The following is a 22769-nucleotide window of genomic DNA, read 5'->3' as shown; positions in this document are numbered from 1 at the left end:
TTTACTGAGTGCGACTTTTAATATATATCATGCGTTCCCGGCTGGCGTGACAGAATATGCATGGCACGTGATCACTTCATGACGCCCATAGCTAGCAAAAGTTTGCGAAAAAACTTCTAACTGCTTGAACAATTGTTCCATCTCACAGAACTATATAATCCTTGAAAAAATGATGTATATATAAATCTACCAACATAAACTTGCAATTACATGCATCAAACAGAAACAATAATCCAGGGCAAGCTATTCTCCATTGCAAATTGTACTAGTTAAGAGCATTGTGGGAATTATTTAAGAGAATAATATTAATGCATTTACAACTTGTATTCTAGGCTTCTAGCTATGTACTGTTATTCACCTCTTCTTCAGGATGTCTACTATTATCTCTACCACTTGCATGATAAGAACCTCCAATCAAACTCGCAGATAGCGCTATCTGTTCACTTAATACGAGGCTACTGTTTAAGTCAAATTAGATAATTCATGAGATGTTCAACTTTGTTTGCAATTTAGGGGGGAGGGGATGCATCAAATTAAGAAATGACAAGGAGCTAATTTTTGTATACCATTAATGTGGGTGTAAATGTTGTATATGTAAACATTTCTATACTAGAAGCCTGGTGGGTGTTTTAGGATGGGGGCCACTCATTTGAAGCTATTTGGCTATTCTATCAGACCCCAAAACCGAAGAATCAAGGTTACTTCAATTGTGTGACTTACAGAATGTCGTTAGATGACTTTGTTTGCCTGCACAAGGACCCTTCGAAGCTCATTTGCAATTCCTTGAAGCATAACTGGTTTCTGAATGACACCATTCATTCCAATCTGTAAACATCTTTCCCACACCTCTTCATCAGCACTTGATGTCAGGGCAATAATTAATGGCCAACTACGGCTTCTGAACTTCCGGATTCTTGATGCAACTTCAAATCCATCCAACTCGGACATCTGAAGGTCCAAAAGAACAATTTGGAAAGAAGACGTACTCGGCCCAATGATGCTAAGACAATCAAATCCAGATGAAACGGTAGTAACACAACAACCTAGCTTCTCAATCAGTTTCCGGGTCACAGCTCTGTTCACATCATCTTCGTCAGCTAATAATACTTGCAAGCCTCTGAAAAGAGAGTTGGAATGTGGGTGCTCTGAAGATTCTCCAGATTCAGAGATGGCTATTGAAATGGATGGCCGAAGTTGAAACCGAAGAACTAGCCCCATGCTTTGAGGAAAACCTCGAGAGTTAGGGACTAACCAGATCTTACCATGCATCAACTGCCAATCATACAAAGATAGGAAACAAAGAATAATAGGGTTAAATGCAAAGACTACTACATATGATCACTTCAATTATGTATTAGACAAATAATTTCAGGCTTGCTGCAATTGTGATTTGTGTGACAAGTAAAAAAGTTACAGGATTTGCATTTACACGTCCTCGGTGAAAAAAAAATATATATACTAACAATATTTATTGCATAATTTGTTGAGTATTGGAAAGACCAAAATCCACAATCATCATGCCAAAAAATTCTTACCATGCAAGTTAAATTGTAAATTAGCAAACATAATGTGGTACAAGAAAATCATAGGTTTTCACTCTATATCAACTTATAAAAGTAAATAAAAATTGTGCCCAAAGAAGATGTACTATAGATTAACACCATGCGTCTAGCGTGTAACTTATTATCATCATCCTCACCAATAAAAAGCCCATTTTGAAAAGAAATCAAAAAACTGCAATCATAAGCCTATAGTTGTGCATAAATGCAGCATGCAAAATTTAGATTCTTACCTGGACCAGCTTTTTGCAAACACTGAAGCTCAAGCCCTCATCAATTCCATCACTGGCATACGTCCTACCACCAAGCTGCATGACTGAACTTGAACCCTCTGATTCAAAACCATCATTGTTCATTGTGATTTCAAATCTGATATATACATCTCCATCAGTCGTGCTAGATCTCCAAGCTGCCCATTTATGATCATTCCTTTCCTGACTTCCATTCTCCAAGAAAAACCTAAGTACCACAGATCCTCTTATGTTATTGCCATCCAGCAGGTTACCAACCATATGCAAAATCACTTGAAAAACTCTCCTCTCATCACCCATTACATGATCAGGCAAGCATTTGTCAACCTCGATTGAAAAACCAAAGCCCCTATAAACACATAAGCACTTGGCAAGGCAAGCAGCCTCTTTGATAGTGGCATGTAACCGGAAAGATCTCACCTCCAATGGAAACCTTCCACTATCCTTTGTTGAAATCTCCATCACATCATTTATCAATGTTGCTAGGACATTGCTAGTCTTCATCATTGCATCAACAAGGATCTGTTGCTCACTACTGAGCCTACCATCCTGTATCATTGAAATCAGGCCTAAAATAGAGTGCATAGGTCTCTTCATACCATCACTCATTACCTTCTGAAATGCTGTCCTAGCCTGGCTTGCCATCATTGCATTCATTTTTGCCTGTTGCAAGGCTCGGTTTTGCTCCTCCAACTTCTCCCTCATGAGCTGGGACTCTTCCAGAACTGCAGCATGGGAGACAGCCACAGCCACCTGATCAGCTACCACTTTAATTATCTCTAATTCTTGGTTGGTCCAAGATCTAGGTTGTCCCCCTGGAAGAACAAGCACCAATATTGCATAACAAGCCTGAATTATCTCAGGAGTTCCCCCTTTGAAATTGCAAACATGAAGCATTGGCATTCGAATTGCAGCAATAGGCCCTGGCTCACCAGGGTCTCCACTGCTTGCAGCAGCAAGTGCTGAATCAGGCCTAAGTATGTTCACTCCATCACTCCCTTTAATCCTAGCAACATCAGGATCAGTAATTGGTATTGAACAATTATCCATACTTGAATAATTACCCCCATTCAACTCATGGGTCAAATTCATCTCTGTTCTGATCTCATTAGGCATCCACACTGCGCAATTCTGCAACCCCAGTGTCTTAGATAGCTCAACAAGGGTTGTATAAAGAATAGTATGCCTATCAAGCGATTTTCGAATCTCTTGAGTAAGCATACGAACATGCAGTCCAGCTTCTTTCTGCTTCATTATAATCCCAACTTCACGGCCAAGATCCCATGCCTTTTTCTTCAACATGAATTCTCTTACCTTCACTTTGAGAAGTAAAGGAATGAGGGTGAAGAGAGTAATGGCAGTGGCACAAGAAACCAAAGCAGTTAAAATCTTGAAGACAGTGAGGGCAAGCATGAGCTGAAATGGATGAGGGCCATAGGTCCAGCCATTGAGCAAATGGGTCAATCCACAAAGTACAATGAAGGCAATGAATTCAAATAGGACCCATTTGAACGGGACATTTGTGCAGCTAACAAAGTATAGCAGCTCAATAGGGATCGAGAAATAGGCCACGGCAATCAAGAAATCGCTCACTCTTTGGCAATCTAAAATGTTCTCTATGCTCCATAAACTGCCCTCATCGTCACAATTACACCGGGGAAAGCCATTGTCATTTGCAGATACTGATATCAAGAGTAAAGAAAGCAACAGCAGCCTAAGAGCTAAAGGTTTTAACATTGTGAACAATAAGGCTGCACCTGCTATTTCAATACATATGTGGGATAAAGATTAAATCTTTCACGGAAGTTGCAGAACAGCTGCCTTCATCTAAAAATTAAACATCAGCATCTTTCATTCCGATCACCTGTAAGGAAAAAGAAAATAGCTCAACAAAATCAAAATCCTATTAAATGTTTTAAAGAAATTAATTAACACTAATTTGGGGATCTAGCACAAATTGCTCATATATTGTCAATTAATCCTACAAAAAACTTTTAGCAAACGTTCTTCTTCGTTTCTTCATTTTTCATTAACAGATATCTTCGTACATATTATTAAATTAAAAAAATGATACAGTAGCATAGAACACGACATTTTCCTCGATCAAGAATAAAATAAACCTAAATAAAAAGGAAGAGAAAAAGATTACAAGCCCACAAGCCAAAAGACCGCTCCTTTAACAAATAAAAAAATAATAATAATCTTAGCCAGGAAATAAGAAAATCAGAGTGGAACTGGAAAAGCTACCAACTTTCTGTTCTTAGAAAAAGACCCAGAAAAAAAAGAAATGCAGGCCAATGAGAGAAAACCCATACCTGCAAAGCAAGCTCACTTCCAGATCTTCTTTACCCTCAAACATGCAAAGGAGTAGTAGATGGTTCATATACAGAGAAAGATAGACCAAAAAAAGCAGAAATCTCCTCAGTAACACATTTCCATCAGAGAGTAACGATCCCAAGTAGGAACCTTCGTACTCTATTGGCCCACAAAACCAAAACCCAATATTTAAAAAATGAGAGGTAATAATAGACCAAAAACCGGCCCCTGGTTTGACAGAAAGCAAAAACAAGAGCAAGAAGCAAAAGAAACAACCAAATATAAGAAAGGAGTTCTTGTGAGTTTACAGCTAAGGAAGAAACAAAGAGAAAAGAAAGGGAGGAATCAAGGTAAGTACCTTGTCTCTCTATGTATATGAAAAACGAAACAAGGAAAAGGGCGGAGGGGTGCAGGAGGAGGAGAGGGGGTGGAAGGCAGAGAAAACTAAAAACGTGTTGAGTGTTTATGTCTCCGCCGTTGTTTTCAAAGAAAGGGAAAGAGAGATGACAAGGAGTGGGACCCCATGGGCAAGAGAGAATGAGAGAGGGAGATACATGAAGAGAACTTAGACGCCTTTGAAACCAAAACGTCCTCCTCACACTCAAAAAGATTTGTTTTATCTTTCCCTTACTTTCTTTTCATTTTTTATTTTTCTTCCTTTTTTTTCTTTTTTTTTTTTTTACACATTTCTTCCCAAAACATTGAACCGGTCTCCGTTTTGCTTTTGTTTTTCTTATAAGGAAATTGTGTCTGCCTCGCGGCACTTGGATCCCAAAACATTACTCCCCCGCCTCTGCTTCCTTCCTTTCTCTTCACCCACCCTCGACACTCGCGCGTCTTTTCAACCTCTTAAATATTTTTGAAGGAATAGTAATTAATGAAAATATTGATTAATTAATTAATTAATTAATTAAAAATATGTTCCGTACATGTACTTGGCGTATGGATCAAGAACAAAATCTAGGAAAGCTTATTAGATTCATGGTCGTTGGATGATTGGCGGTGGAAGATGGTTAAAAAGAATCCAAGAATAGTCGATGATAATATTGGAAAAATCATTCGCATTTCCATACACGCGCTTCGGGATTGGGTGGGTTGTGGTCGTTCTTGACGGAGGTAATTATTTAGTGTAACCCCAACTATCGTTTTGGATTTTTATGTTTCTGATGAACGTCCGCAAGCTTTGTATCCTACTGCTGATGTTTCATTCCTTTGTGACTTAGGTTGACTTACTCATTACTCATCCAAACTTTCCCTTTGCAAAAAAATATATATATAAATAAAAATAAAAATAAAAACAAAAATATGCTTAGAAATTATAAAATAAATAAATGACATAAATAACTTTTCATATCGAACAGAAAACGTGCACTGTTAAGTAAAGGAAAAAAAATATTCATGCCAAAGCTCGGCGGCTTTATTAACTATGGATCTTCAAACTTATCACGTGACAGGCACATGCTACCTAAGACAATATCCATCACACACGCTAGAATAGCGATTGGCAGTCCCTCTATCTTTTTTAATTTATTAAGAACTGAACCGTACGAGACGGTGATGGTCCAGCAGGATCACTCCATTGCATGGATTAATCTAATCTTGCCTGGCAGTTTTGGCCAGCTTAATTTTTTGGTGTATTTTATTAAAAAGTCCCTGAAATTTGTCTAAATTAATTAATTAATTTCTAATGTTTCAATTTTTTTTCCTAATTTAAAAAATTATTTAATATTTAAATTCAATAATAAATTAACTATTAATTTATATTTAAATTGACGCTTATTTTCGCTAATCAATGGTTGAAAACAAAGCTAAATCAATTGAAAATTTTAATTCTCAAAATTACGGTTACTGATATTTGTCTCTTCCTTTTTAACTATCATTTACATTTCTCTTTCTTTTTAACTTTCTCCCATTCGAAACACAATAAATAATCTATAAAAAAAAAAAAAATCAACAGGCTCAATATTTGAAAGTTTTCTCTGCTGACGCACTGGTTAATGCTACCGTCAACTCGTGGTGTCCATCCACTCCTCTGGCGTCGAATTTGGTTGCTAGAGATCGCAACAAGTAGGGCAGGCTCAAGCGACTTCAATGAAATCCACCACGCAGAATCGAAGGCCAGAAAGTATGTGACTCTAAACCCAACTCTGTGCAATTTGCTCAATATCAAACCCAGCCGCTCCACTGTACCTTGTGCAATCAAACCATGTTGCGGTCTGCTTGATCTTCGCTCATACAGCGAAACCATCTACAAGCTACCATTTTTTGGTTTTGAATCGGACCTCTTTTATCATTATCTTTGGTTGGAATTAAAAAAAAAAAAAATCGTAAGATTTTGCATAGGTTACTGGTATTTATCAAAATCATTCCATGTAAATTTAAATTCATTTAATTTTTTTAATATCTAAACTTATTTAAACTTAATTATTAATGCTGGAAAAAATCTAAATTCATTTAATTTTATATATTTTAATTAATAATTTATATAAAAAAAGTATTTTTATTAATAATATCTATTTAAAATTTAATAATTTTAAATTATATTTAGATTCTACTTATATAAAATATAACATATAAAATTTATAAATATTATTATAAAAATATATATTATATTTAATTAATTATTTATATAAATAGATATAAATAATAAATATTTAATATATAAAATTTAAATTTATTATGACTATTATTTTTTAAATTAAATTTATTTTAAATTTAATTATATATTATTTAAATTTATTTTATTAAGATTTCAGTCAGATTAAGTATTTCCAAATACTGACCGACTGATATTCTAATGTTGAATAGGTAATTTTGAATATTCTATAAATTGGAATGGAAAAAAAAAAAAAATGGGGAGACGATTCCGCAGCCGACCGTCAGCTTTAGTGTGCAATTGTGGACGAGAGTTGAAGACTTGAAGTTCAACGTAACTGTGATTTGGGAAGGCAGGGGGAAGAGAGATGGGACATAGGAGGTTGTTTGCTGTTTTCTTTTCTTTTTTATTTTTTTTTTTATATTTTATTTTAAAATCATATGAAAATTATGAAACTCTCTCAAATTTAATATACATAAAATTTATCATATTTATGTTACTAAATTAAATAGATTTTAAATATAATTTAATTGAAATTAATTCAGTGATTAAATATATCATTTAGTGAATTTATATGAAACGGAGGTAGAAAATGTAAAGGGCTAAAAAAGAAAATCAGCACAGAGAGGTGTAAAAGTAAGAAGGAAATTAATGTGATGAAATTTGTCATTATATAGGATGTTCAATAAATGAGAAAAGGAGGAAGGAGACTGCTCCAACATTTGAAATACGTGTTGTGATGGATGTATCATGCATCATGCATCATGCAATGCAAATGTTTTGTCATGTGTCTGTTTACTCATCATGGCGGCCATATCCGTTTTTTCGTTACTTCTGAGAATTCCAATTCCGATTCCGATTCCGAGTAAGACAGTTTTCTCAAGTCTGAAGCCATCCAAAGACCGCTGCTACCCACATCAAATGCTTCCTTTCTTCCACAACAATCGCTTGTTCCCCCTGGATATTTGATTTATTCAATGAAATCGATTGATTTTACCCCGTTTAATATTCAATTTTCAAATACCTTCCTACCCATAAGCTAATCACTTCCGCATTAATTCAATCCGTCTGCTTCAATAACAAGTTTGCCAACTTTTCAAAAGGCGAGAGGATTTTTCTCTGTGCTTGTGGCCAATTTAGTTCGATTCGTGTATTTTGCGTTTATTTTTTTAATAAGAAATTCAGTTTTTTAATTTGTGAATTTAAATTAAAAATTAAAAAATTTATTCTCAAATAATATTGAAATTAAATAGATTAAATTAAATTTTTTTAATAAATATAAAAATTAAATTAAATATTTTGACATTTCATAATAATAAAACATCTCAAATAATAGGCGCCATACTATTCACCAGAATATATATATATAAAAGACAATGACATTCACTTTGTTTTTATTTTTATTTTGGTCAAGAGACCGTACTAGTAATAAATATAAGGTTGATTTTGAGTACGCCGTCATAATTAATAAAATGATGGAAAATAAATCTAATGATAAAAAATATCTTTATTTTTCTAAAATATTAATTTTAATTAATTAATTACATTCTTAAATATTAATTACATATAAAAAAAAGTCCTGTACTTTTAAAATTGTGGACTTCCTCTTTTATCTATATTAAATTTATTCTTCTTCTAATTTTCAATAAAGAAAAAAAATTGGATCCATATTTCCTTAGATAGAATTAAGGAAAAATATTTTACGTAAATTATTAATTGTAGTTAACTTGATTAAGTAATTAATTAATCACACCCTTAAGTTTTAAGATTTAATTTCAAATTACAAAACTAATTAATTAAAAATATAAAAAAAATGATTGGTTAAGTGACAATATATATTTTGTATAATTAGTGGATAGATTAAAGTTAAAAAAAAGACCTTAAATTAATAATACATTGCATTAGAACATAATTTGGATAATATGTGGTGGAATTAGAATTATATATCTCCAAATTCCAAGTCAAGACCCCACTTAGGTGGGATAAATAGATAGCTATAGTTTTTATTCTTCATTTCCATTTGGGTTTGTTCCTGTTTAGGCAACAAATTTCTAGCTTTTCTCATGAATATGAAGGCTTTGGCTGGCCATTTAAATTGACCATGGCGTGGCGTGGAGTTCGAAATAGGAAAGGACAAACATGTATGTTCATCTTTGATAACGAGATTACATGCTTTTGGACTTGTATAATGGGGAAATACCCACATAACAAAAATTGCTGGGGGTGTGTTTGATAAAAATTATATAACAAACACTATTAATAAGTGTATATAAAGTAAATTAATAGATAAATTGCTATTGAAATTATTTTTAAAATTTGTATTTAGAGTATAATAAAAAAATATTATTTCATTATTTTTTTCTCTCTCTCTCAAAACTGGGACTGGAATTGATCTACCCATTGTTTTTGACTAGGGTGATTGCACTGGATCTTAAAATCATTCCACTTTTGAAGCCATCATGGTTTACTTATGTGGGGGAAAATCCATTATTTGGTAACTTTGTCTTTGTCCTCCTTTATATGGAAAAATCGAAAATACCAAGGAAATTACCCATTATTAAAACATTTTCTTCTTTCTTGATTTGAGTCTAAAATGTCAAAAATTATGCACAAATCTTATGCATTTTGTGTGGAAAACTGAGCCTTAGATATTAGTAAAAAAAAAAATTCTTTTTTTTTTTTTAACTAAATCAAAGAATTAAATTCAGAATTGGATTGAAGAGCTACAAAATTCTGAATTTATAAAATTCTCTTGAAAATAAGGCAATTTGTTCATGAAGGAAGTGGGTAAAGGCTATTTCCGTGGTTGGAGAAGCTCCAATAGTGGGATTTTGGAATGGGGTCCCACCCTCAAGAAGCCAATTATAAAAATGCTTTAAAATTAAAGACGCCTATTGATTTAATTATTCGAAATCAAATCACTCATCCTAAATTAATAATGCTCGTCAATTATTCTCATTTGGAAATCAACTTTAATTCGTCACCTACTACCATGTCGCCTGCCCATCCATTATCCAATATGCCAATATGGACATATTCTCTGGCTAGTAAAATTAAATAATAATAATAAGAAACAACAAAATGAAAACTGCAAGATAAGAAAAATCTTTTTGTTTTTGATAAACAACAAAATCACTTTTGTATAGCAGTGTGGATGGGAATGGACTTTATGTTGTACCAGAAACTGCTAACGAGATATTTTAATTCTGCTTTAATGATAATATATAAAGTTAAGAAAAAAGAAGGTTCATGAACATAAAATCTTAACAAATAAATTAGTTCTTACTCTCATCAATCTGTTGTTCTATGTACGTACGATGCACATATATAGGAAATGATGTTTCCAGCACCTTCTTTCTTTCTTTCTTTCTTTCTTTCACTACCATCACACATCTTGCGGGTTCATCAGCTTTCTCCATGAAATTTTGTTCAAAGCTTAATTAAAATGTACACCTTGTTAATAAATTATTTATTTAGATGTTGATTAAATATATTAATTAATTAATGTTGGTAATTTTGTAATAATTTACTAATAAAATCTTTATATAATTATAAAATTAAAAATGTTTAATAAATTAATGACAAAAATAAGCACTTTAATTTCTTTTGAAAAACTTAATTGGCTAAAAAATAAATGAAATTGCTATTAGTTCAAAAATATAATGAATGATTAATATTGTGAATTATTAAACTTAAAATATATTGATGACTTAATATTAAAATGTTTGTCCAATTTATCTTAAATCTATTTTTTTTTTAAATTATAAGAAATAAATTTAATTAAAATTATAGATTAAATAAAACAAATAATATGGTTTAACTTCTAATATTATGAAAGAATTTTTTATCCTAATATGAGTATGAGTATGAATATAAAGAAATTTTAACGTGAAAAAGATTTCAAAATAGCAATGAGATTACGAGAAGAAAATTGCTAATATTTTAAATTAATAAAAATGTAACGCCTTCATCAAAAGTGGTCCGTACATTTTACTATTCTAACGATTAATGTCGGTTCGGACAGTTAAAATGTCTGGAACTACACCTAGACTATAGTGAGGGGGCATAAATTGAAGAAATAAATATTAAGAAAATATAGAAAAAATGTAGAGAAAAAACAAATTAAAGTTTAGAGAATTTATAAATTGATACAAAAATAATAAAAATAACTCAATATGCACTACTAAGGGCATTTTGGTCATTTCACCCCTAAAGGTGAATTTTGACCTAAATGTCAAAAAAAAATTTAGAGAATAAAATAATTAACATTAATTAAAATTTATGAAATAGATTAGGAAAATGAGAAGAGAAAAGAAAAGAAAAGAAAAGAAAAAGTTTAGGAAAATTCAAAAAAAAAATTATAAATAGGCACTAGAGCACAAACTCCCACCCACTTCCATCTTCTTCCTCCATTTCTTCTCTCTCTCTTTCCCTCATTTCCTCCATTGTTGTCAAGCTTCCAAGCTTGATTTCCCAAGCTTCTACCCATCAAAACCTTTAGCACCATTTACAAAAAATACTCCCCACTCCATAAGGAAGCCATAGATACCCATAAGAAGCAAGAAAGTTGAGGTTTGGGAAGCTCAAGTAAGGTTAGTGCACTAATCCCTCTTCTTCTCTTTATTAAACATGAAAAGCATGTTTAGCCAAGTATAAATATAATGGAAATAAAAAGAAAATCTTGAGCAAAGAACCCTTGAATTTTTGGCAGCCATGGAACTTGAGGTTTGTTGCTTTTAAGTGATGAAAAATGGTTCCATGAGAATGTGTGATGAGTTGAAATGATTGGGAGTTTGATTGTGTAGTGTTTATGTAAATTTGAAACTTTGAAAACTAGAGTTTGGGTAAATGTTGAGGACTTTGTGTAAAATATTGAAATTGACCTATTGAGTTGAGATTGTTGCTTATAGAAGTGTATTGCATGCAAATTGAAGTAAGGAAGTTGGAGGAATTGAGATATTGGGAGTGTTCAATTTTCTGTAGTTTTAGACTCAATGAGTCCAGTGGGTTTATTGACCCATAACTGAAAATGTGTGACTCCATTTGGTATGAAACCAATTGGAGGTGAAATTAGAGTCAACATAGCCCATTTTCTATGAAGAAACCATGCCCAAATTCTGTCCAAAACTTGACCTAAATACTGCCCAAATTTGGATTATCCTGCACCAAACCCAGAAAATGACCAAATGAACAGTACGTGTCCATTTGGTCATAACTCTCTCTATACTAGTCCAAATGACCTAAAATTTCACCAATGGAAAGTTTAGATATAGGGCTACACTTTTCTTGAAGACCACTTAACCCAGTTTTACCTTTAATCAATTCAAATTATTAGCACAAGTTGGGTCACTGAAACTACCAACCCAGAAAATGACCAAATGAATAGTACGTGTTCATTTGGTCATAACTCTCTCTATACTAGTCCAAATGACCTAAAATTTCACCAATGGAAGTTTAGACATAGGGCTACACTTTTCATGAAGATCACTTAACCCAGTTTTGCCTTTAACCAATTCAAATTATTAGCACAATTTGGGTCACTGAAACTGCCAACCCAGAAAATGACCAAATGAACAGTACGTGTTCATTTGGTCATAACTCTCTCTATACTAGGCTAAATGACCTAAAATTTCACCAATAGAAAGTTTAGACATAGGGCTACACTTTTTATGAAGACTACTTGACCCAGTTTTGCCTTTAACCAATTCAAATTGTTAGCACAAGTTGGGTTACTGAAACTGTCAGCCCAGAAAATGACCAAATGAATAGTACGTGTTCATTTGGTCATAACTCTCTCTATACTGGTCCAAATGACCTAAAATTTCACCAATGGAAAGTTTAGACATAGGGATACACTTTTCATGGAGACCACTTGACCCAATTTTGCCTTTAACCAAATCAAATTGTTAGCAGAAGTTTAGTCACTAAAACTGACAACTCAGAAATTGTCCCAAAAAACTATTCATTTGGTATTTTGACCATAACTTGAGTTCTGTAACCCCAAATTCAGTGATTCAAAAATTGAAATTCAAGTTTGAATATAGAGGAGCAATTGTTATGGAGGAAGTGTGACTAAATAGACATCCTAACCTAATCAAATTCCTAGATAAAGATAACACATCAACATGAACATAAAGAAAGGTTCATGGGAAAAATGTTATATAGGATAATTAAAATACTCATAAGGAAAATTTAATATTAAAAATGATATGAATATGTAAATTATGACTAATGTCCTATTAATATGAAATTAATGGTACCAATGAATAGTACTAGAAAATAGTAATAGTGAATAGTGCTAAATTAATTAAAAATGTTTAATTACCCATAGTATACATAGACTTATTTATTTAGTTTGGATAAATTGGTATACCAATTAGGGACTACAGATAGCAGTACTGCCTACCGAGAAAATCATGAACTGATGACATATGTTTGGTATGATTGTTCTACAGGCTATATACCTAATTATGAAATAATTATATATATATATATATATATATATATATATATATATATATCTAATAATTTAAATTTTAAAGAATAAAAATTAGTAATTATGGATTTGTTAGATGAGAAAAAGGGTAAATAAAATCAATGGAGGATATGAGATCAAAAGCCAATAATGAATTGGATTCATCTCATTGTTTGCGTTATTCTTTTAATAAAGAATTTGGAGTTTTTTTTTATAAAATTACTAATAAAACCTTATAAAGTTTTAAAAACTCTCAAAGACTTATACTCGTTAAAATTTAATAAGAGTAAAAAAAATTATTAAATTTTTTGAGAAATTTTAATTAGACCCTTAAAATTTTTTAAAATTTCAAAGAGACTCTGTCACTGAACAACTCAACTCAACTAAATCCTTATCTCAAAAATTTGGGGTCGGCTATATAGATTCTCTTTCTCTACTCTAAACGATTTTGGGTAAAATCCTCGAAAATGTGTAATGCTTCTAGGTCATGTTGTACTACTCTCCTCTAAGTCAGTTTAGCTCTACCCCTTCTTTTCTTTCTATCCTCTACCCTAATGTGCTCTATTTGTCTAACTGGAGCCTCTGTATGTCTATATTTCACATGACCAAACTACCTCAATCTCTCTTCTCTTAACTTATTCTTAATTGGTACCACTCATACCTTTTCTCTAATGCTCTCATTACGAACTTTATCTAGTATAATTTGACCACTCATTCACCTTAATATTCTCATCTCCGCAACTTTTAGCTTAGATACATATGACTCCTTCAGTGTCTAACATTCACTACCAAATAACATGGCCGGTCGTATGGCTGTACGTTAAAATTTTTCTTTCAACTTATTGGGAATCTTGCGATCACATAAAACTCCCGTGGCAAGTCTCCACTTCAACCATCCAGCTTTAATCCTATGACTAACATTCTCCTTACATCTCCCATCTATTTGAAGGATTAAGCCGAGATATTTAAAGTGATTACTTTGGGACAGTATCACTCCATCCAAACTAACTCCTTCTCTATCACCAGTTCGGCCTTCATTGAACTTGCAAATGCATATATTCTGTCTTTATTCTAAAGGAACAGAAGCGTGAAAACACAAGTTTATACCATTAAAATTCAAAATTTTTCATCTAGGGTCACATGCATCATGCAAGATTTATTTTTATCTATTTGATTTCAATGATAAACAACATATTAAAACTCTTTTAATATGTTTTTTGATCTGTATTTGCCATTTAAGATTTTAAAATTAATCAGATTAATTTTAGAACCCTAGATTAAATCAAGAACGATTACACTAACCTCTTGATGTACTGCAGCGTGTCTGCGCCTTTGAGATTCGTCTTCAGGACACCAGATGTTGTCCCTCTAGCTTGTCCACACCAAGAACACCTATGGCAGCCCTTGAACAGCTTCTAAAGCTTTTTCTATTAATTAGAAATTCAAGTTCTGCCTTTTAAGAGATTAGAGATGTAAACAGGACACTAGAAATAATTTCTAGTGTTCTTAATTCAAGAGATTGATGGCTAATCTCTTTGAATTGATGAGAGATGAAGAAGAATATATGAAAAACCTCAAAGTGGTGTGACAAAAGAGAGGAGTGGCTGCTGGTTGCTTTTCTTTTCATAACAACACTTAAATAGCTAGGTTAACACATTAAACCCTTGCCACATGTCACCCTTTGATTAGCTCTAAGTTTAAGTGACCCAATCACATTGTGCCAAGTGTCAAACCTATATTTAATCTTGATTTTAATCATCTTACATGATTAAAAAACATTTGGTAAGCTTATGTGTTATGCCATGTGTCACTATCTCATGGTGCCACGTGTCACACTGCTAAATGACCAAAATGCCCCTGTGTCTTGATTTTGAGTTCTTAACCCAAAATAATTATTTTCTTCTTCTAATTAATTTATATCAAATATAAATTAATTAATTAATCTCTATTAATTAATTTCTCATTAATTAAATTCATATTTAAACACTTTAAATATAAACTTAACTTATATTATACATCCAATAATCTAGATTTGGTTTCAAGTCATGCTAGGGACTTTGCAATCTAATTGCAAACCAAACCTATTTAATTAATCAATTAAACTCTTTAATTAATTAATTAAACCATATTTAAATAGGTGATAACTTGTGTATGTGTGTGACTTACTAGGCTCATCACTAATTGGCAATGAGACATGATATCAACTCTTAATATCATCAGAACTCTTTCTTACCATAAATGATTTCTCTAAATCATTTTATGAACCTAATAGACCATGGTTAACACCTAGCATAGCATGCCATGGCCACCCAATTAGTAATAAGGTTTACCTTAAATGAACCTATAATCATATGTTACCATGCACTAGAATCTCTCTGTTACAAAATCCCAACTCAAGCTGGAGTCATGGTTTATGTCAAACTCCATTTGCTATGAATATTATGTTCTCTTTTAATTCCAGTTCTTGATTAAAAGATTTTCTCATCGAAACTCTTTTACGAATAAATCTATATGTCTGGCAGAACTTGAAACATCAAGAACAATTAAATGAACATAGGATTTTATCTCTATTTACTTAGAGGAACAGATTCCATCTTGATCAACACCTACCTCCATATATAACTAGTAGGAGCCAACACATGCCCATATACCCATACAGTACAAGTATGAAAGCGATATCAAACTCAAACTACCTATATACAAGATAAGCTGTGCTATCTCAGTCTAAAGATTATATGCATCCTGATATGATTTATGACAAAACATTGACAAGAGTAAACTCCATGTGCTTGTCATAAGTGTCACTGGTTCGGCCTACTTATCATTTATAAGTGCCTATCATGTTTGTCATATGGCATGAGACTCACCATTCCATCTTATTTATATCTCATATAAATAACTTGGGAGCAAACATGAATACAATCTTTCTGGATAAGTCATGTCCTTATTATGAAGTATCCACGATTGTGAACCTATTTATGATACTTTGTGCTAGAAATATTGTCACTCATATTCTTAACAACTTAAGAATAATATTTCTAACAAAATATCAATGGACCTTTTCTATTACACATAAATATATTATGTAAACGGAAAAGTGAAAATGCCTTTTATTAATAAAAATATATACAAGATACATACTAAATGATATGCTCTAGGGCATATTACTAACATATTCTACTTAATTTAAAGCCTTTTGACTCTAGAGTACTTCTCTAAAGCTCGAGCTTTCTATTAACTCTTTCTTGCGTCTCATCTATCAGAACTATATTATCCGCAAACATCATGCACCAAGGGATACTCTATTGTATATGTTTCGTTAATTCATCTAAAACTAATGTAAAAAGGTAAGGGCTTATAGCTGAACCTTGATGTAATCCAACTGAGATAAAAAAATCTCTTGTGTCCCCTTCCACTGTGCGCACAATAGTAGTTGCTCATTCATACATGTCTTTCAACACTTGTATGTACCTAATAGATACTTCCTTTTGTTCTAACACTCTCCATAAGATATCTCTTTGAACACTATTATAAGCCTTCTCCAAATCGATAAAAACCATGTGTAAATCTTTCATCACATCTTTATATTTCTCCATCAAACTTCTAATGAGAAATATCACATTTATAGTTGAATGACCAGGCATGAAGCCGAATTGATTGGGAAAGATAAAAGTATCATGACGTAGTCGATGTTCCACAACTCTCTCCCATAATTTCATAGTATGGCTCATGAGTTAATTCTCCTATAGTTTGAGCAACTCTGTATGTCTCTCTTATTTTTAAAAATAGGTACTAAAATACTCCTCCTCCATTCATCAGGCATTTTCTTTGAATTTAGAATCTTATTAAACAATTTAGTTAGCTATGCCACTCCCATATCTCCCAAACACTTTTACACTTCAATTGGTATTCCAATCAATCCACAGGATTTACCTACTTTTATTCTCTTAAGTACTTCTTTTACTTCTAAAGATCTAATCCTTTTAGTATAATTCACATTATTTTCTATTACTCTGTAGTCTATATTCACGCTCTTACCATTTTGACTATTATTAAAGATATCATCAAAATAATTTCTCTATTTTTCCTTAATATCCTCATCTTTCATCGACTTTTTTCCTTCTTTATCCTTAATGCACATAACTTGATTGAGATATTGACATTTCTTTTCTCTCCTCCTTGCTAATCTACAAATATCTTTCTCCCCTTCTTTAGTTCCAAGTTTCTCATATAACTTTTCAAATGCCTGCACTCTTGCTTGAGTAACTGTCTTTTTTGCTTTTTTTCTTTGCTATCTTGTATTATTCATATGTTTCATTATTATCACACTTAGGTAATTTCTTATACCATTCTCTCTTTCTCTTCAGTGCCTTTTGTACTTTTTTATTCCATCACCATCTCTCTTTTGACAGTGGTCCATGTCCTCTAGACTCTCCAAGTAATTTTCTAGCTACTTCTCTAATCTTTGATGCCATCTGTATCCACACATCATTAGCCTCCATATCTAGCTTTTATGCTTCCGACTTGAGAAGCTCATTTTTGAACTTCACTTGCTTTATTTGAACTCCCACTACTTTGTTTGAGCTATACTATTTCTTCTAACCTTACTTAAATTGTTTCTAAACTTGACATCCAAGACCACTAATTGATGTTGACTTGTTAAAGCCTCTCCCAGAACGACCTTACAATCCTTGCATAGAGCTCTATTTGTCTTCCTGGTTAAGATGAAGTCAATTTGATTTTTATGTTGCCCACTTTTGAAAGTCACTAAATGTGACTCTCTTTTTATAAAGTAGGTATTTGCTAGTATTAGGTCGTATGCCATAGCAAAATCCAGAATGCTTTTTCCCTCCTCATTTCGGTTGCCAAATCCAAAACCTCCATAAACATTCTCATAGCCTTGCCTATCACTTCCTACATGTCCATTCAAACCTCTGCCGATTAAAACATTCTCTTCATTCGATATGCTTTGCATTAGATCATCCATATCTTTTCAAAACTCTTATTTACTCTCACTATCTAGTCCTATTTGTGGGGTATAAGCACTAACTATATTTATTATTTCTTTTTCTAGTACTAGCTTTACTAGTATAATTCTATTTCCTACTCTTTTCACAGCTATTACAACATCTTTCAACGTCCTGTCTATGATTATGCCCACACCGTTCTTATTTCTCTCCTTTGTGGTAAACCACAGTTTGTACCATGAATTACCCACTTCCTTACTTTTCTCTCATATCCATTTAGTCTCCTGAATGCAAGCAATATTCACCCTTCTCCTTTCCAAGGTATCCACAAACTCCATTAATTTTCCTGTAAGTGATCAAATATTCTAAGTACCAACCCTGATTCTCCTCCTATAATGTTCCTTCCTAATTGATCTCCTTCTATGATATCTTATATTGTTCTCTATGCCTATCTGATGTTTTATTCTACTATCTGTCCTATGGATTAACTTCTTTACCCACTCCCGTCCATGATGTAAGAACCCTTGCTCATTTAACACCACATCCGGGCGCTGGCATGACGCATAGCTTTCTGTGAATGCCCTACACCCTTGCATATTTCTCACTACACCCGGGCTTCAATGTAGAGCGTTGTAAGTAGAGGACGCCCCAACATTTATATCATTTGAATCCATATCATAATATGTGACAAAATTTTTATGCTGATTGTCACTTACCACAACCCTCCTCCTTTATCTGGGCTTGAGACCGGTTAAGCGTAAACTACTTAGGCGGAGTTGACTCTGTCATTGAACAAATTCATCTAAAATGTACTTAATTGAAGGAATGATTACTATATACATGATTAACTTTTATATTATATGTTAATAGTAGAAAAACATAACCATGGATATAGTTTAATAGTAGCTGTATATATGTTGAATGTATATATTCTGAAAGATTCAAAATCGACTCCCTCTCTCTCAATCTATGCAAAATACAATACCATATATATTTTGACAAATGATACAATACATCACTATCACTATTATCTCTTTTTTTTTTTTTTGAATTACAAGAAATGAGGGTTCTTGGAGTATGACAATCATAACCCCTTTAAGCCCTAGGCTTGAAATTACCAATTAAAGTTCTCAATTTAATCCAACCCTATGGGAGGGACCTATTATCGAATCTGAGGTGGCACTCAATGAGACAAACCATTGGATAACTAACTGTCGCCTCCCATTGCACTACTAAGCAGAGAATATTTAGTCATCATGTTGGTACAAAAAGTTAAACTGAAGTGAGACTAGATCATTTCACCAGGTTAACCACTAAGCTATCACACGCTCAGTGGTCACTATCGCTATTATTAGTATCATCACCAGTCAATTATGTATCATCACCATTGCCATCTAACGATCATTATTATTATCATCATTTTCATCACTCAGCTACTATCATCATTATTCAACCATCGATCCTATCACTACAACTATCATTATATGATCACTAGTCATTGGAATCATTACTTCACTCTTATTATTAATACTATAAATAAATTAAATATTAATAAAATAAAAATTATTATTATATTATATTACTTATATTTTTATTTTACAATTAAACATATAAATTCTATTATGTAATTAATTATATTATATTATATTACATTATATCACATAACCGAAAGAGAGGGAGGCAGAGAAGAGGAAAGTGTACATGAATATGATTGTTAAGAGAAGCCTTTATTCGAGTTCAACGTAGGAGTATTCATGGTGGCATATTGAGAGAGAAAAATGGATGCTTGAACTTTCTGCGTTCAACTCACTGAAACAAGTATGGGGAAGGGCAAAGTGCTTTTAAACCATGGGAACAGAAAGCAAAATTGGGGTTTCGGAAGTCAAGTATTGTTCAAGAGACCACTCTTATTTCCTTCCATGTACTCTACTATAGAGGCTACATGCTAAACAGAAGTGGTGGAGGGGTCCTCTGCACATAGGCACATGCCCTAACTATATATCCACATCTATACATGGATGCGCCCCATCTGTCAAAAGCACAAAAGCTCATTTCCCTTACCTACAACTACAAAGGCACCACTAGACTAGCATATACCTCTCTTATTTAGTACAATTATTATATATATAATAAATTATAATAAAATTTATTATAATTAATAATTATAATATGATCATTGTACATAGAATAATAATTATATTTTAAAAAGTTTTGATTTGATCGCATCGATTTCTTTAAGTGATGTTATATTTTGATTGAAAATTTCGAGAAAAAAAAATGAAAAATAAAAAACAGAGAGCTTCATCAGATATGCACAAATCCCTAGACCCTAAAGAAAGGATTGTCTTATTTAACACAAAATACATGTAGTCTCCCTTGGGTCCAGAAGGAAAAGGGTTATGCTGAAGAGAAGCCTTTCCCCCAAAGGAAGCAAAGTCAGTGAGAGAGACCCTTATTCTATGGTCCCCCAATTTTGATGGGTCATTGTAATTTTGTTTTGGGAATATGCTTATACTTCCTTGGCATGCCGCATGCAGCGCAGCCAGCCATATTCATAAAAAAATCTTGCAAAGTTGATCCATTTTTATGGGAAGCCCCTCTGCCTAATGTTTCAGACCTAACAAAGCAATCCTTTTCTCATTCACTAACTAATCAATTCCCATTCCTTGTTTTGCATGTGTTTCTCAAGTTTGTTGAATTTTTGCAAATGTGCGAACCAACCCACTTCCATCTTAACAGGAAAAAAAAAAAAAAAAAACAAGGGGCCAATATTCTACATCTATTTGATGAGGGTAATACAAATACAATCCAGCCAACCCACTTGATTTCTTGCTGGCTTAGAAGTAGATGTTGGTATGTGCCAGCCCATTTTGGCCCATGTTGAGTAAGCCTATGACAATGACCTACCCAATGGCAAATTTTCGTTTTTTTCGCCCTTTCCTTTTTTCAATGCAAGAATCAAATAAGAAAAATGTCGAGGTGTAATTTCTTAACCCAACTATTTGGATCAGCATGGGATCCTTCGAAATCCATATAGGCATCCAGTGAGCCGAAAACTTTGGGCCTCAAAAGCGTTTATTCAAACTTTCTTTGCGGAAATGTAGAAACGACGCTGTTTGGAAAGGCTACCAGTGGACGATCCCTCAGCTGGTTAATATGGTTTCTTCCCTTCTTCATAGCTGGCGGTCTGCTCAGGTTGATGACAATGTCCACAGCTCCTTGTCTAGTGGTATGGGGGCTGTTCATGGTAATGCCTTGTGGATAAAACCACCAGCTGGTTTTGTTAATTGTAATACAGATGCTGCGTTATTTAGTGCTGCTACCCAGCTTGGAGCTCGTTGGATTATCAGGGACTCGAATGGAGTGATTGTTGAAGCTTGTCAGTCACTGCTTTCCGGACTCCTGGATCCGTAAGTTGCTGATGCTATGAGTTTTCGTGAGGCTTTGGCATGGATTAAGCAGAAAGCTTATTTAAACGTGCTCCTTGAGACAGATTCCCTTGTGCTTGTCCAGGTACATTGTCAGTTTCATCATGATGGATCTTATTTTTTTTTCTCGAATGGTTGATTTTAATTTTTTTTTTTTTTTTTTTTTTTTTTTTTTTTTTTTTTCAAGAGATCAGCTGACATTGTCGCCTATTTGTTGGCGCATTTTATGTCTAATCTTACGGAGTGGGGTAATGCCCAGGATCCGATTGTAGCTGCTGCTTTGGTTGATCTGTTGTAATAAATTTCCTTTTTTTTTCCTCACAAAAAATGTAAATCTAAAATTTTTTTAATTCAACTTGATTGATACATTCCTATTTTCTTTGACGTTAAAAACATAGCACATGCATCTATGAATTGGAGAGGTCATATTATCGGAATTAGATGGATATTGTATGCTAAATCCAGATTTTGGGCTTGTTATACACCTTGTTAATATTAGGAGGCGAAAAAAAAAGTAAATAGTTGATTTTTGGCTTCATATGCACCTTGTTACATGCTGTAAGCGAGGGTTTTGCCCTTTGATTGAGAAGGGTGGCAGGCTGATAACTAGTAGAAGAGAAACTTCTTATAGCAAAATTTTCTTTTTGATTTCAACTACTACAACCATGTTTTTCCAAGGAAAAATTAAACGAGGTTGATCTTATCACATCAGTGTTTGAAATTTGTCAACATATTTTGCCCTTTTGTAATTTCTTTATGCTTCCTTATAACAATCTTCACACTGTCAGTTTCAAGAATCATTTGATGGTGTAGCTAGAAGCCTAGAAAAAATTTCTGGGAAAATTCTCATGCACGATCAGGTAAATAAAACATACATTTACTTCTGCAGATAAGCAATCTCTAACTCGCCTCTAAATACAGCGATTAATTCCGGCAAATCACTCCTTGAGTCCTACCCTTGATAAAAATTGTAGGATATACTATGACCTTCTTTGTCAAATAATATAATTCCATGGAGCAAAGACCACACTAGCTAGTTCAGTTTGCAATCAATTAATAGAAAAATTAGGCTGCAAGAAAGTTGTGAGAGTGGGGGGCTAGTATTCTCCTTCCAAATTCTATCCCACATATTGCAATGAATTCAACGTTTAATGCTTAATTTGGTCCCTAATTCCTA

At 33.1% G+C, this 22769-nt stretch overlaps 1 protein-coding gene across 1 annotated transcript; it reads right to left on the bottom strand.

The window, feature by feature from the left end:
* Positions 1-541: 541 nt before the first annotated feature.
* LOC110642107 (ethylene receptor 2) lies at positions 542-4635 on the bottom strand. The gene is made up of 3 exons (XM_021794055.2): positions 4126-4635; positions 1793-3674; positions 542-1272 (listed from the first exon to the last, which is right to left on the bottom strand). The coding sequence occupies exons 2-3, from the start codon at positions 3545-3547 to the stop codon at positions 730-732; spliced, it is 2298 nt and encodes a 765-aa protein (XP_021649747.2). The 5' UTR covers positions 3548-3674; positions 4126-4635; the 3' UTR covers positions 542-729.
* Positions 4636-22769: the final 18134 nt, after the last annotated feature.

This window comes from Hevea brasiliensis, chromosome 4 (genome assembly GCF_030052815.1).
Source record: "Hevea brasiliensis isolate MT/VB/25A 57/8 chromosome 4, ASM3005281v1, whole genome shotgun sequence".
NCBI lineage: Eukaryota > Viridiplantae > Streptophyta > Magnoliopsida > Malpighiales > Euphorbiaceae > Hevea > Hevea brasiliensis.
This window is presented reverse-complemented; position numbering and strand designations above follow the sequence as displayed.

Excerpts from the sequence above, each read along its gene's own strand:
- LOC110642107 (XM_021794055.2), bottom strand. The coding sequence starts at position 3,547 with ATGTTAAAACCTTTAGCTCTTAGGCTGCTGTTGCTTTCTTTACTCTTG. Across the intron at positions 1,273-1,792 it reads TTTGCAAAAAGCTGGTCCAG|TTGATGCATGGTAAGATCTG; the intron begins GTAAGAATCTAA and ends TATGATTGGCAG.